This window comes from Aspergillus welwitschiae (genome assembly GCF_003344945.1).
Source record: "Aspergillus welwitschiae strain CBS 139.54b unplaced genomic scaffold BDQ94scaffold_30, whole genome shotgun sequence".
Lineage (NCBI taxonomy): Eukaryota > Fungi > Ascomycota > Eurotiomycetes > Eurotiales > Aspergillaceae > Aspergillus > Aspergillus welwitschiae.
Window position 1 is genome coordinate 246,351 of NW_020798724.1, and position 13,822 is coordinate 260,172.

The 13,822-nt window shown below is 49.7% G+C and overlaps 6 protein-coding genes across 6 annotated transcripts; 4 read left to right on the top strand and 2 right to left on the bottom strand.

Annotated features, from left to right (window-relative positions):
* Positions 1 to 4,154: 4,154 nt before the first annotated feature.
* Positions 4,155 to 6,447, top strand: BDQ94DRAFT_173063 (asparagine synthetase B family protein; the record flags this gene model as incomplete). Its single annotated transcript, XM_026772088.1, has 5 exons — positions 4,155 to 4,323; positions 4,380 to 4,837; positions 4,896 to 4,979; positions 5,036 to 5,297; positions 5,348 to 6,447. 5 exons carry the CDS (start codon positions 4,155 to 4,157, stop codon positions 6,445 to 6,447), a joined length of 2,073 nt encoding a protein of 690 aa, XP_026623390.1.
* A 147-nt stretch (positions 6,448 to 6,594) lies between these two features.
* On the bottom strand, positions 6,595 to 7,685 carry BDQ94DRAFT_75690 (LamB/YcsF). The gene is made up of 2 exons (XM_026776463.1): positions 7,449 to 7,685; positions 6,595 to 7,365 (listed from the first exon to the last, which is right to left on the bottom strand). The coding sequence occupies exons 1-2, from the start codon at positions 7,574 to 7,576 to the stop codon at positions 6,729 to 6,731; spliced, it is 765 nt and encodes a 254-aa protein (XP_026623391.1). The 5' UTR covers positions 7,577 to 7,685; the 3' UTR covers positions 6,595 to 6,728.
* BDQ94DRAFT_75684 (uncharacterized protein) lies at positions 7,653 to 8,341 on the top strand. Its single transcript, XM_026776462.1, has one exon. The coding sequence runs from the start codon at positions 7,795 to 7,797 to the stop codon at positions 8,281 to 8,283; it is 489 nt and encodes a 162-aa protein (XP_026623392.1). The 5' UTR covers positions 7,653 to 7,794; the 3' UTR covers positions 8,284 to 8,341.
* Positions 8,342 to 8,654, bottom strand: BDQ94DRAFT_75683 (uncharacterized protein). Its single transcript, XM_026776461.1, has one exon. The coding sequence runs from the start codon at positions 8,562 to 8,564 to the stop codon at positions 8,400 to 8,402; it is 165 nt and encodes a 54-aa protein (XP_026623393.1). The 5' UTR covers positions 8,565 to 8,654; the 3' UTR covers positions 8,342 to 8,399.
* Positions 8,655 to 9,687: 1,033 nt separating this feature from the next.
* Positions 9,688 to 13,072, top strand: BDQ94DRAFT_181675 (Zn(II)2Cys6 transcription factor; the record flags this gene model as incomplete). Its single annotated transcript, XM_026773948.1, has 4 exons — positions 9,688 to 9,856; positions 10,015 to 10,191; positions 10,252 to 12,192; positions 12,306 to 13,072. The coding sequence occupies 4 exons, from the start codon at positions 9,688 to 9,690 to the stop codon at positions 12,581 to 12,583; spliced, it is 2,565 nt and encodes an 854-aa protein (XP_026623394.1). The 3' UTR covers positions 12,584 to 13,072.
* On the top strand, positions 13,072 to 13,553 carry BDQ94DRAFT_75706 (uncharacterized protein). Its single transcript, XM_026776464.1, has one exon. It carries the CDS (start codon positions 13,191 to 13,193, stop codon positions 13,446 to 13,448), a length of 258 nt encoding a protein of 85 aa, XP_026623395.1. The 5' UTR covers positions 13,072 to 13,190; the 3' UTR covers positions 13,449 to 13,553.
* Positions 13,554 to 13,822: the final 269 nt, after the last annotated feature.

Sequence of the window (13,822 nt, forward strand, 5' to 3'; positions counted from 1 at the left end):
CCACTTCGTACAGTACATGATCACCATAGCTGCGTGCCATCATTCTACCTATTTGACATACATCACCGACAGTCATAGCGGCAAACTTATCCCTCATCCATGATTACCCCATCTCATAGCCACATAGATGTGTAGTAAGATTACACAACTCGGAGTCCTCTCTCATACGCTTCCCTCAGCATCCGAAAAGACAATTGAGCAACAGGATCTGTAGTACAGTCTGGCCTTGTCACCAGTGTACGGAAGCCTCTATCTGCGATGACTTTGCACGTCTTCTTATGTCCTTTCTCTTCCCATCCAACTTTCTGGCATTCCTATAATGATGGAACATTAGCATAAGCAATAACTTCTGAATCACATAGCAGCCCTTGAAACAAAGAAAGCTCACGCTACTCACCTTGTCACAATACGCAACCACACCACACTTCGCACACCTCAGGAGTGGCTTGTCCTTCTCCCCACAGCCATGACAGATCTTGTGCGTGGCAAACTTGGCCGGCCAACTTCTCATCTCGTCGCTCAGTTGAAAGAGTATATTCAACTTCCCAGGGAGTAACTAGTAGGTTCAGTCCACGAGTTAGTACGTATTGTATTCGAGCTCCTGCGCAGTGCGCTCATAGCTATACCTTAGAATACCCATAGTGCTCTTGTCGAACACCCACAGTACCATCGAGAAAAAGATGGCGTCTAGGAAACAAAATAGCCATAGTATTTCCGGGCTTCAACTTTGGATCATTCTCAATGGACCTGCCTCGATCCTCCGTGTAGAAGGCCACGGTGACAGGCAAGTCAGCCCTATCGAACGTTCTCAGCACAAGTCGCGTGAACCGTTCGATGCTGACAATCTCAAGGAGTAGACATCCGTATCTACCGCCGCCAATTTGAGGACAGGTATAGTCTCCAGGGAGATCTGAAAACGCAAGAAATATGCTTTGGTCTGCGAGTGAGGCATAGTTACGCGACATCTTTGCGGGACGTTGCGGACTGTATGTAGGTAGGTAGATAGGTGGGTCAGAGGATGATAAACAAGAAGAGGTATGTAGGTAGATTACACTTCTAGCATACTGGTGCCCAGAAGGAATTCCTTATTTAAGATGAGAATTGAGATTGGGGGTTGACGCGGTAGTAGACATGGTCGCTTCACTCCGGCGCGTTGCTCTGTGAGTGAATGAAATTTCCTTCTGAAGACTTTTCTATGTCCGAGGACAATGTTTGTGACTTTAACTAGTGCTCCATCTATTGATAGTATAACTTCTCATACTTACTTAGGGATGTTGTAGCTTGCCACAGGGGGGACTGATGCATTTCGTTGCCATCATTGAAAATACGTAAGTGAAGCAGATGAGGTTCATTCAAATAGTATTACCATCACGGACAATCATAGACAGCTCCAGGATAGTCCCAAAAAAGGATGTATTACAAGATTCAGCATATAACCAGTCCAAGCAGTACATATAGGATTGACATAAAGCTCTTTTCCTATGCATTTTGGGTGCATTGAGGAGCTAGCGATAGTCTCGCAAAAGGAATAATATCTTAACGGCCTCCATCACGGCTATACTCTGATGCGCACGGTCTTCTGCCATCATTTTGGCTAGAATATTGAGAACCATGGTTGGCTTTATGATGATAACCTAGACTTCCCAAGTATATGAGAGGCTCTATGTCGTGAGTGGCAGGCTGGCAGCTGACCATCGGAAGAAGCTTGCAACCTGATCCGAACTTATCTTCAACAAAACAAAGCTCTTAGGATAAGGGCAATCAAAAACAGGATGGCACGAATCTAGCCCCCCTTGATGGACCTAAAAGTTGATAGATTAATCCGAGTCGCCTCCCCTGTTCTTAGTTCGTCATACTATTTTAGTTATTTGGGCAATCCTAGAAGTAGCGCGCTTTCCCCATAGGTGAGTCTAACTGCATCCATGCAGGTCGTAGCTACGAAGAATGCCCCAAGCTGCCAGCAGGCCAACCTTAAATGCGACGAAAAGTCGAACATGATGACAAGTCTGAATGACAGAATGACAGGGGGGTCCTGATAAGTCCGAATAACGCCGGTGGTAGGTAGTACAACCTGTTTCACTATAGGAACAGACCTTGTGAACTGCCTTGACACACGCATGATAGCCTTGTGCATCTAGTTTGATCGAAAAGCCCTGATACTTACCCACAATGATCCTACGGTACGTATGAGTAAATCGGGATCTAGATCCATATAAGCACTTATGATAATGCAAGGCTCGTTGGCTATGCCAAACATAACCCACGTAAGGAACGGTGATTCCTGAAATCTCAGTTATCGTAGCGGTGAGACGCAGCGCTCCGCCAAGAAGAGGCTATTAGCACCGGAGTTTGAAAGCCAATAGCAAATAAGCGAGATTCGAATCCGGGTGGCGCTCTCCACTAGACCTTTATCAGGCAAGGTGCTCGGATCTATGATCAGTGGCATCGCCGACGGCTTTTCGATATACTTCCCGGCCCTAAAGCGGGTATACATCATGAACCGGGCATCCTAATGCTATCCCTTGCACCGTCGCGCCCCATCCACTCGGATAGATGGCTGTGATTTGATCACTGAGAGACGGTGTTTCATACACGTGATTTAGTTGATCACTAGTGTTCCCAACAAATTATTCAGCTGAAATCAATCGCGTATGTTCAGTAGAGAGTCACACGTGTGCGCTTAGTCTTCGTTAGACTGGAGTAAGTGGTGAGGTATTCACCAGACCACATCGTGGGATTTGGATTCAAGGCGGCTGAACGCTTCAGGAATCCGTATCTAGTATCTTCAGGTGTGTATCTGGCGGCACTGTTGCACAGCAAACGATGTTAGCGTGCAGTTGTAGAACATGGTCAACATAGATACCAGAGAATGAAAAGATCGAGGGCAGATACCTACGAAGAGTTAGTGCGGCTGGTTGCTGGTTGGTTACAGAGTCATGGGGCCTTAAGGCCGGTCCTGGGCTGACCCCACCATCTTCGAACTATGGAGCAGGGTTCACCTAGGAAGATAATGATCGAAAGGAATCGATGATACCACTCGGAGGCCATGTTACCCAATAGATTCATTGAGGCCAGTCTCTCAACCCACTTATTTGCTACGTGGTAATGGGCTTTCTTTGTACGTTTCAGTCAGCGTGTGGTTTCCAGAGTCCAAGCATTCTGTACCCGCCAAACTGGCTGAGGTCATGAGAGACAAATCAGCTTTTTATGAACTTTTCTTTGTTGTGTACTCCACAGTGGCGTTCCAGGGAGTGAACTGGTACATATCTATGCTGTGCCATGACATGTGTTCTAAAACTCAATATAGGCGCTGAGATGTGAGTCTTGAATTATTTTGAAGTGTTTTTCGAAGATGTGGGATATGGTTCGTCGGTCTTGCGGTTGAATCGGCTATGCCAGGGAACACTCTTTCATCTCTGACCCAGTAGATCTGTTCTGAACTGATATCGAAGAGCCAATTGGAGGAGCACGCTAATGCACCATGGATAAGAGCAAGCACGCGGCCCTCGAACGCAACCTGAGACGAAGATCGTTGTCCATACACCTTGGTGGGGTCTTCTTAAGGCTTTGACTCTGGAAGATGACTTTAGCTTTACATACTTTATTGAGAGAGTTGCATATTCGACTTTGCAGATCTTCAAGCACCAGAAGTTGCGGACATTGGTCGAGTCACTGACGTATTGGTCATGGGTTCGTTGCAGATAGAAGCTGACCCAAGACAGTCGTTGGTGAAGTGGAGTCATGAGGTTTCCTCGTTGGTCTTCACCGTGCCTTCCGTCGTTGCTGTAAGGAGAAACGCGAGGAACTTACTAAATCTGCAATCTTGTTGAGCTAACAAACCTGCAGGAAATAGCCGTGGGGCTGTGAAATATTCACTCTCCAAAATGGACAGTCCAGTGCCCAAACCTGGTCATCATTCACACTATCTTGCAGGGCTCTCATTTGAGTTATGAAGACCCAAGTGTGCACAGTCAAGTGGTTGTGTGTCAGAACCAAGTCTCCTATCAAACCTTGTGGCTACATGCGTTTCCTCTGAGACTAATCTCGAGCTTATTGATTCGTGCCTACATAAGGAAGGAAACCTCGCACCTTGGGGGCCGTATCCTTGGTGTGAGTCAAAACAGGCCTTACGTACCGAATACTGTAGGCTAGTCATGTGTGGGCTAACAGCTTTTATTGCTCTCTATGGGAGGTCTGGTTGGCAGCATGACGAGTTTGCAAGCAGTGGGGATTTGGGACAGAAAGTCAACGACAGTCTGGATATAATTAGCCACCGAGGACCTGACGCTCGAGGGCAGTGGCTTAGTTCCGACTGTCGAGTTGGTAAGTTCAGATGGCTTCATAGAAAAGGGTATGCGATTATCTGACTTGCACTAAAGGGCTTGGACACGTCCGGCTTTCAATTATCGACCTGAGTCCCGCCGGAAACCAGCCATTCCATGACAGCGAAGATAACATTCATGCCGTTATAAACGGTGAACTTTATGACTATGACCGTATCAAGGCTGAGCTGTCGGGCGAATATGACTTCAAAAGCAAAAGCGATTGCGAAATTGTCATTGCACTTTACAAACGTTACGGAGAGTCGTTCCTCTCGCATTTAAGGGGAGAGTTCGCTCTGGTGCTATGGGATGCAAGGCGACAGCTGTTCATCGCTGCTAGGGATCGGTACGGAATCAAGTCGCTCTACTATACGGTCATAGATGGCCGATTAGTTGTGGCCACAGAGATGAAATGCTTTCTGTCTTTCGGCTGGACCCCGGAGTGGAATGTCGCCAATATCAGGGAGAAAGGCTGGCTATATGGGCATCAGATGTACTTCAAAGGCGTCAACCGAGTGAGTGACGAAATCAGTACGACTTCTGCGTACCATGGATAACTAATCATGCAACCAGGTCGGCCCTGGCCAGTATCTTGTTAGCCGAGATTTCAACACCCCTCGGGTGAAATCATACTGGGATCTTGACTACACCGACAAAGTAAGCAAGCAATCCACGCTAGGTGCCGAATAAATTACTAACCTAGACCTACGCAGCATGATGCCTACCCATGTTCAGAAGAAGAGACAGTGGCCAGAGTCCGGGAGCTTCTTTTAGAATCGGTGCAGCATCGACTCCGTGCTGACGTGGGTGTGGGCGTATTCCTAAGTGGAGGGCTAGACTCTTCGGCCATTGCGGGTATGACGGCACATGTTATTCGACAAGGCCAGAGCCTAGGGAACGATGCAAGCGGAAAACTCTCCAATCTAAGCTGTTTTACGGTTCAGTTCGAGAAGAGCAGTGGATTGGACGAATCAGGTAATTGTCACTGATCCTCCATGGTTCCACAATCCACTTACCAGTTCCAGATGTCGCCCGACGAACAGCAGAATGGCTAGGAGTAGACTTCCATCCTGTCCTTCTGGACGAAGAGGCCATTGCTTCAAGACTAGAGGATACAGTGTGGCATACAGAGACACCCATACCCGACGTGAATGGAATGGGCCGCTTAGCCCTCGCAGAGGCCGCCCATGCAGCAGGCAAAAGGGTCGTGCTAACTGGCGAGGGTTCCGACGAGCACTTCGCTGGCTATGCAGACTTCATATGGCGTTACATACTGGAACCGGACCATTCGTGGGCCTCATCCGACACCATGGCTGAACTACCGGAGGCACGGAAGGTCGCCCATGAGTTAGTCGCAAAAGGCTTTCTAGGCGCACTCCCCCCTCCTTCTGATGCGGAGGCTTCACAGACTCTCAACGATAGTTCTGTGTTTCCCAGATTCAACGCAATAACCCAGCCACGCTTCCGACAGTGGGTCTACGAAAACAGTCACAATCGCCCCGAATTGCTGTTTGCCAATAGCTTCAGTGAGAAGGTCCTTGCTGATGTGGCTACAAAGTGGCATCCACTGCACTCTTCAGAGTATCAGTGGACTAAAAGTATATTGGCCAACTATATTCTCCGATATCTAGGGGACAATATCGACATGGTTTACCAAATCGAGTCGCGACCGCCCTTCCTTGACCATCACCTCACCGAATATGTGAACAGGATTCCCCCTAGTCTGAAAATCAAATACTGCTCCGCGACGAAGACCTTTCGTGAGAAGCATATTCTTCGCGAGGCAATGAAGCCATTCGTCACCGAGGAGGTCTATAATCGCACTAAGCAACCCTATGTTGGCCCAACCAAGTACAAAAAGAATGGGCCAGTGTATAGGATTCTCGAGACGTTAGTGACTGAGGCCAATGTCAGAGCTCTGGGGTTCTTGGAGTGGCACGGGGTGCAGGAGGATTTCGTGAGAGCCTTTCGCGATCATGATACGCTGTCATTCAAGAATACACTATCGGTGGCTCAGATGGTTGTTCTTGGGAAGCGGTTCGGGGTAAAGACGGCGGAAGATCCTCGAAGACAGGCAGTGGCATATGAGGAGACTGAGAATGCTATGCTTAGGAGTCGATTGTAAGATACGCTGTACTGAGCTTCAGAATAATAGCACCATGAATCAAGTGAATCTTCAGTAGTGTGAGGGATGAAAGCACGTATTCAACTGAGTTACGGCATCTTGGAGAACCTGATTATCTCGCAGAAGCTTTGAACATGAGCAATACTAGTAGGACCTCTCATTCTATACTAAGATATGGAGCATGCATCCATCCATATCATCTAAAGATTCTAAGAATACTAATTGCCATCAAATCCCCTTCACTTCCGCTCATCCAGCACAATCAGAGCTATACTCCCACCTCAGACAAATCCATTCGCCTTATTAAACTCATCAACCACCTCCCTTGTAGCCCTCACAATCTCCAAACACCCCGGCGAATCCGAATGACAACAAATCGTCACCGGGTAATCCTTGACCCCCATCTGCACCACCGACCCATCAACAGCCGTCGCCGATGAGTCCTCCACCTGCTGCCGCACATGCGCCTTGACATCCTCAATCTTCCATGGCTTCTTCTTCCGATCAATAACCAGCATCCCATCGGGCCCGTACTTGACATCCCCGAACAGCTCCGCCCAAAACGGCACACCAAGCTCCTTCGCGGCCTGCTCCATGTATGTTCCTCCAAGGCCCACCACCGGCACACCAGCAGGTATTCCCCTTATGACGGCCCGTGCGACTTCCAGATCGCGACACATCATGCCGTAGAGCACGCCGTGCGGCTTGACGTGGTGGAGGGGGATATTTTCGCGTGCTAGGAAGCCTTGCAAAGCCCCGACTTGGTATATTATGTTGGCGGTGTGCTCTTCTGGTGTGAGCTTCATTTCGCGGCGGCCGAAGCCTTGCACGTCGGGGAGGCCGGGGTGGGCGCCGATGGTTATGTTGTGCTTTTTGCATAGGGAGACGGTCTCTTGCATTATGAGGGGGTCACCGGCACTAGATAAAAATTGGAATTCGGGATCAGATTTGGTTTGGTGGTTTGTGGTTGAAGGGATGCGGTGGATAGCTATGCTACTTACTGAAACCCGCAGGCTACGTTGGCCTGGTCGATGAGGGGGATTAGTTCTTCGTCCGGGCCGCATTTGAAGTTCCCGTAGCCTTCGCCGAGGTCGACGTTGATGAAGACTTTGGTTCGTAGGGGAGGCATGTTGGTGATGGTGGTTATGTGTTTAGAGAGACCGTGTATTAGTGAAGTGGGTGACGATAAATGAGACGGTCGAGGGACCAACCCCTAAGCTGCTTGGAATACGTATCATGGTAGGTTCCATGGTCCTAGGAAGTGGGGTTGTTGGAGGCGGGGAGGCTGCCTATAGCAGTGTTGCGCTGCATTAGCGGCATTGTGCCTAATTTTGGGCATCATCACCTATGCTGCATAAAACTGACTTCAGTGGCAACCTGGCATCTCTATCGATGCCTTGGAGATCCCCCAAAGCCAATGTCCTGGAGGATCACTACGACCCACTTGCGAGGGGTTCGCTGCGCCCATCCAAAATAGCGTGCGGAGTAGGATCCATTATCCCCTCACCTTCCCGGCGCCTTATCTCCCTCCCTCCCGCTCTCGGTTTCAGATCAATGCCGAAATCGGTCAATAAGGACCAACACCCAGGTGACATCAACCCATCAAATGCTCGACTTTTCAAACCCAAGTCTCCTATGACGGCCCCCACGCCGAAAGACCCCAAAGTAGCGTTATATCGACACACCTCAAATTGTCAGGGGTTTTGCAAAGAAAAGTCGTGCAACACGTTCCGCACACCTGGGCACGCAGAATTCCAAATACTGTACTGCGAGCATGCCGTTAACCGGCCCCAATTCCAACTTTCAAAGCAGGGAAAGCTTAGGTGTTGCACCTGATGCTAGCTGTGCGACTGGGCCTTGCACATAATGCCGGGATGCATTCGGCCGCCGACCAGAGCCATTCAAGTGAGGTTGAATGTCCCCAGGAATTGGAACCAACACGAGGGCGGCAGTCATCCTGGAGACCAGTTTTGATTCTTACTCGTGGATCTACCCGAGGGCTGAAGGCATTGTCTAACATCTGGGAACAGGCGACAACCTTGTACAACAGGTCTAGACCATGGCATTGTAGTAGTATTCCTGGCAAACGAGCAGAGTGTCGGGTCGACTGACCCCATGTCTCCTTGAAATTCCGCCGTTGTGATCGGAGTGTTTCATTGCAGATGGCATTTGTCTAGGGAATGGGCAGTTTTTTGAGACGCGTTTTGATTGAAAGTCCGGTGTTGCTGATTGCTTGTCCTACCCATGGTGGAGCGGTGAATGGTTATCCAGGAATGGATGTTTTGGATGGAGCGGGACCTAGATAGGATGGACCGACGGTAAGTCGAGTAGTAGAGGAAAGTCAGAAGCCTGTTGCCTACTGGCAGATGTCTGTACAGTCGTAGTATCTGCTGCTTTGTGCTCTGGTGGCTGTGAAGTCGAGGATAAGCCGGCAGGTGACAAGGCGAGGCGGTCGAATAGGAACGCGGGGATTACCTCCCTCCACCACCCACCAACTAGCCAGCTACACCCAACTGCTGTCGCCCACACCGGCTGAACCTCTCCGATCCCTCTCAACCTCATCTGGCTCCCTGGTGGCGTCTGTCATCCTATCCCCGTCTCGCAGCGTTGTTTCAACATCGGCTGTGGTGTCCCCAGTGTTCAGTAACCCCTTCTTGAGCAACTGCTGCCATCTTCGTGTTTCTCTTTCAACAAATGCACTCACTGGTCGACGGGTAATTTCGTCCTCGCAAACAGTGGCGTTTGTCTCTTCCCCTCCCGCCTCCATCCATTATCATCGAAACCTGCATGAAAGGGAGTGTTCTAGCTCCAATCGCCATGCTTCCAATGGAGACCCGGCTCTTGTCTGAGCTCCTACCTCGGATCGACGAATCCGCGTCACACAACTCGCACCAGCTGTCTCCGCAATCTGCTGCTCTAGTGCAACTCTTATCACCTGGAGGTCCCTCTCTCTCCTCACCGTCTGGGGCCGTCTCGGGACGTTGAGTTATCTATCGCACATCCAGGCTTTCCCTATCTTTTCTGTTTCCCTGCCATCGGACAGACTAAACAGCCTTATCTGCTTTGGAAAGTCTCCAAGAAAGCTATTCGGCTGCTCTCCCCTCTTCCCTTCCCACCACCTAGTTGACGAGGTGACCCCCTCCTTCTTTCCTCGGACAAATATCTGCCTTCTATCTTCATACCTTTTATGATACATTCGATCTTGAATCAGTTTATGTCATCGTCACATCAAATTCCGATATGGAAAACATCAATATCCCTTCCCCATCTGCTATTCTAGACATCCAACGTCCCTCCACGTCGGCTGATGGGCTTTCCAACCCATCTGTATCTCCCAAGAATTCGTCTGCAAGCCAGCGAGGTGCTGCCAAAGATCGCAGCAAGCCAAAGCAGACCAAGAGCCGTAACGGTACGGTATTATTACTTTTCTACTAGTTTTAGCGCGGCGGTTGTGGAAGGGCGACAGATGTATGCAGAATAATGAGCACAAGATGCATGAGCAGAGACAAGGGCACAGACGCTCCATAAGTCGCAGCGCGCTGACGTCTTATTGTTCACCTTATCCAGGCTGCAAAACTTGCAAGGACAAGCGACTGAAATGTGACGAGACCAAACCAAGTTGTATTCAATGTAGGAAGCGAAACGTGACATGTGAAGGATACATAAAGAAATTCCAATGGCGCAACGGCTATTGGCAGAAAAATCTGAATGGGGGCACAAATGGCAGTGCAAATTCAAAAAAAGGTACGCCAACAGCCCCAGCTCATCGCGGTTCCCAGGGCCTTGATGCTGACATTTCTGTAGCTATCCAATATCAGTCTAATGAGAACTCAAGTTCAGAAACTTCAGGGTCATCCATCCCACAACACCAATCCAGGGCATCAAAGTCACAGCAAGCTGCGTCTAGTCTTCCTTCTTTGGGCTCAGGGTCTTTTATGGGTCTTGCTGACCTGACCTCGAAAAATGCATTGCCTTCAAAACGCACGAACAGGCATTCATTTAGCGACAAGGATTCTTTTGGCAATCCAGAAGTGTTTGTTGGTCAGCTAACGCCAGTGAGCTTCGATGAAGACATTCTCGCGTCGTCATTTACAGATATCTCGCCTTCAGACCAGATTTCATGGATTTCTGATGCCTCATTGGTTGCAGTAGAGCAAAAGTCGGAGACTGAGCGCGAGCCCAAACGTGACCTTGGGCGCAACAATTCCTATGCACAAGATGGTTTTAGCTTCGAAGAATTGATGGAAATTGATGATGAGGATATCGAGGAGATAGTACGAAGGCCCGACCGAAGTATGAAGTCCGGGCGGCCGGAAAACGCAGACATGAATGTCGCACCGCATCACGGACTGTTCAACATCTGCAGGGAGCCCAACCTCGGCGTTGCAAGCCCAGAGATGTTGGTTTTGCAATTTGACAGGGTGACGTGCGGGATACTGTCTGTAAAGGATGGTATTCATGAGAATCCGTGGCGTACTTTGATCTGGCCATTGGCCAAGGAGACTCCGGCTTTGTATCATGCTGTGTTTTCGCTTGCTGCCTTTCATTCAAGCAAAGAGGTTCCAGCCTTGAGAGTTCATGGTGTGGATCACATGCGCCAGAGCATCACCCACCTAGTGCACGACATACGGAACATGAGGGTTGATGCAGCATTAGCCACGAGCCTGGCGCTTGCTTTTGCTGATACCTGGGACCAACACACTCGTACCTGCATTCAGCATCTGAAAGGTGCCAAAGCACTGGTCTCGCAAGTGGTGGGGCTTGGTGCTCAAAGCGAGATGCGTGGGATTAACCTGAGCAGGGTGCGTTTCCTTTACAACACCTGGCTGTATATGGACGTAATTGCTCGCCTGACCTCTCGTGAAGAATCGGGGGATCAGGAGGTGGATGCACCCTTTTTCCAACCCCCAAGCCACGCTGTACATGAGATTGATCCTTTGATGGGCTGTGCAACGACACTTTTCCCTCTAATCAATCAAGTGGCTCGGTTGGTTCAGCGTGTTCGCAAGACGGCATCCAATTCCATCTCGCTTATCTCGCAAGCCATAGAGCTGAAAAGGCTTGTTGAGCAGTGGGAACCCCCGCAATTCTTCGAGCCCCCAGAGGACCCATCTTCCGAAGTCCAACATAGTATTCAAACAGCCCATGCTTATCGCTGGGCAACACTACTATACCTTCACCAGGCGGTACCTGAGATGCCGTCGGAGCCGACCTCCGAGCTTGCCAAACGCGTGCTGATCTTGTTGGCTACCGTTCCTTCCAGTTCTCGAACCCTAATCATCCAGATGTTCCCTCTGCTGGCGGCAGGGTCCGAAGCAGAGCAAGAGGATGATCGTCAGTGGGTGTTGAGCCGGTGGGAGTCTATTCAAACGCGCCTCATGCTGGGCTCAATCGATCGCTGCATTGAGATAGTCCGCGAAGTCTGGGCCCGCAGGGATGCGTTCGAAGATGAGAAACAACGGTTGCGGGGATCGTCTGGGCGCGGGGCCAACTCTGTCATGGAGACTTTGACGAATGATAGAGTACCTCTCACTAGCCTTAAGTCGAATGATCAAATGGTCCGTAGTACCTACGCCAAGGAGCCATGGAGAAGGACGATCCAGGAGGAATGGTTGGCCTCTAAGGCTACTATTGGACACTCACGACGGAGCTCCGCCATGTCCCCGTTGGAGAATATTGAATTCGAAAAGACAGTTCGCGGCAGGTTGCACTGGATTAACGTAATGCAGGATTGGGGATGGGAAGGTACGTTTGAGCTTTTGCTTGTTGTTTCATTGGAATTTTGCTTTGCTATTCGTACTTGTGGAGAACACCAGCTCATTCATATAGTGTTCCTGGGTTAAGACCAGGGTCTTTAGTGTGTTCGACACGAGCGCATCTTCATCACAGGGCGGGGGCGGCCACCACAATCGTTATTCTTGCTTCCTTTCCGGCATGGCTGCTCTCGCTGGGCTGTTTCGTCGGAATTACTCGAGCTGGTATTCGTCTCGGAGTCTTCGGCTGGATCCTCTGTTGGAGAAGCTGGGGGCTTATTCTTAGCCAGATACGATCGGAGAGAGGCCAGATAAGGCTCCAGATCGCTCGTTATGGACACGGTAGTAGCCATGGTTGCGAGGGCTGTACAATGATTGCCTGAAGACGATGGAAGGGTTGATGGCGCGACGGAGAATATATGTCTTTTTGGAATTGTTTGAATGGGTCTTGTCGCGCGCGGGGTCTTACAAATCTGGAGCTTGAAATCAGCAAGGCGTTCTGCGATGAGTGTAGCGAATAGTCACATTCTTTACGGGACTACCTGGACGTTTGGTCAGATCCCGGGGTGCTTTCTTTTCGGAATGAATTATTGTCGAGCTATGGCGCGTCGGTATATGATCTTGAGTGTCGCTAGGGAAGAGAAAGATTTCTGGCCGGGATTACTGGCAGACTGGATGGCGCATGGGACAGACGATAGCAGTTCGCAAGGGGAGTGTACTAGGAGTACTAAGACCGACTTTCTGGCGATTTGAATATAGGTCTGAATGGGGGCAGACAGGCGACAGCAGGCGGGCAGTCAGCAGTCAGTCGCAGTGGACAGTTTTTGATGATTTGTTCGATCGTATACAACTGTCTACAAGATGAACAGTCGGGGCGTATATGCGAAGACAGGACAAGTCGACGGTGGTTATGCTGCTAGGAAGTAGTTGAGGGGGTTCTGCGTGAGGAAGAAGAAACTGGTCAAGATCTGCATTGGGTGGCCGGTAGTGATGGTTGTTCTGTCGCTTGGGCTGTTCGGTCGGTATCGTTTTTTCTGGTCGCGAGTCGAGATTTCCCTGATTCTTTCTTTCTTTTCTTTTTGCTTCTTCTTTGCTTCTTCGCCAACTACCAGAAAAGAAAGGATCAGGATTGCAGGCAGGGTGGGAAAAGCCAGCGTTTTAAGACTGGCCGATCCCCACCAACCGCAGACTACGGGCTTAGTTCAGCTTTGCTTTTACTTGCTTAGGAAAGGGAAAGGGAAAGGTTGAGTTTACTCTGCTTAGTTAGTCAATTAGTTAGTTCTTTTTCTGCTATGGTCTGATTTCGGATCTTGCTTTGCCTTGCATGAGTGATTTGAGTGGGAAATGCAAGTCAATCTGCGGATGAGCTAACCTACTTACTCACTCTTACCTACGGAGAGTCCGGTCTTGAAGATACAAACTCTTCATAGGGGAAGGTTCCCCGGGTGGGGAAGGGAGATGGAGAGAAGAGTGACTGTTGGATGGGTGGATGGATGGATGGCCGGCTTTACTGAACTGGGCAGGTGGATGATCATTGCGCTGGGGGGGAGGAAGGAGGGGGCTCAGACGCTGGCTGCATGTGAGGTGTTTGACGGCTTTTACAATTCTATGATACTATTGAT

Coding starts and splice junctions, on each gene's coding strand:
- BDQ94DRAFT_75690 (XM_026776463.1), bottom strand. CDS start 7,576: ATGCCTCCCCTACGAACCAAAGTCTTCATCAACGTCGACCTCGGCGAA. Junction 7,366..7,448: donor AACGTAGCCTGCGGGTTTCA/GTAAGTAGCATA, acceptor ATTTTTATCTAG/TGCCGGTGACCCCCTCATAA.
- BDQ94DRAFT_75684 (XM_026776462.1), top strand. CDS start 7,795: ATGCTGCATAAAACTGACTTCAGTGGCAACCTGGCATCTCTATCGATG.
- BDQ94DRAFT_75683 (XM_026776461.1), bottom strand. CDS start 8,564: ATGGGGTCAGTCGACCCGACACTCTGCTCGTTTGCCAGGAATACTACT.
- BDQ94DRAFT_75706 (XM_026776464.1), top strand. CDS start 13,191: ATGGTTGTTCTGTCGCTTGGGCTGTTCGGTCGGTATCGTTTTTTCTGG.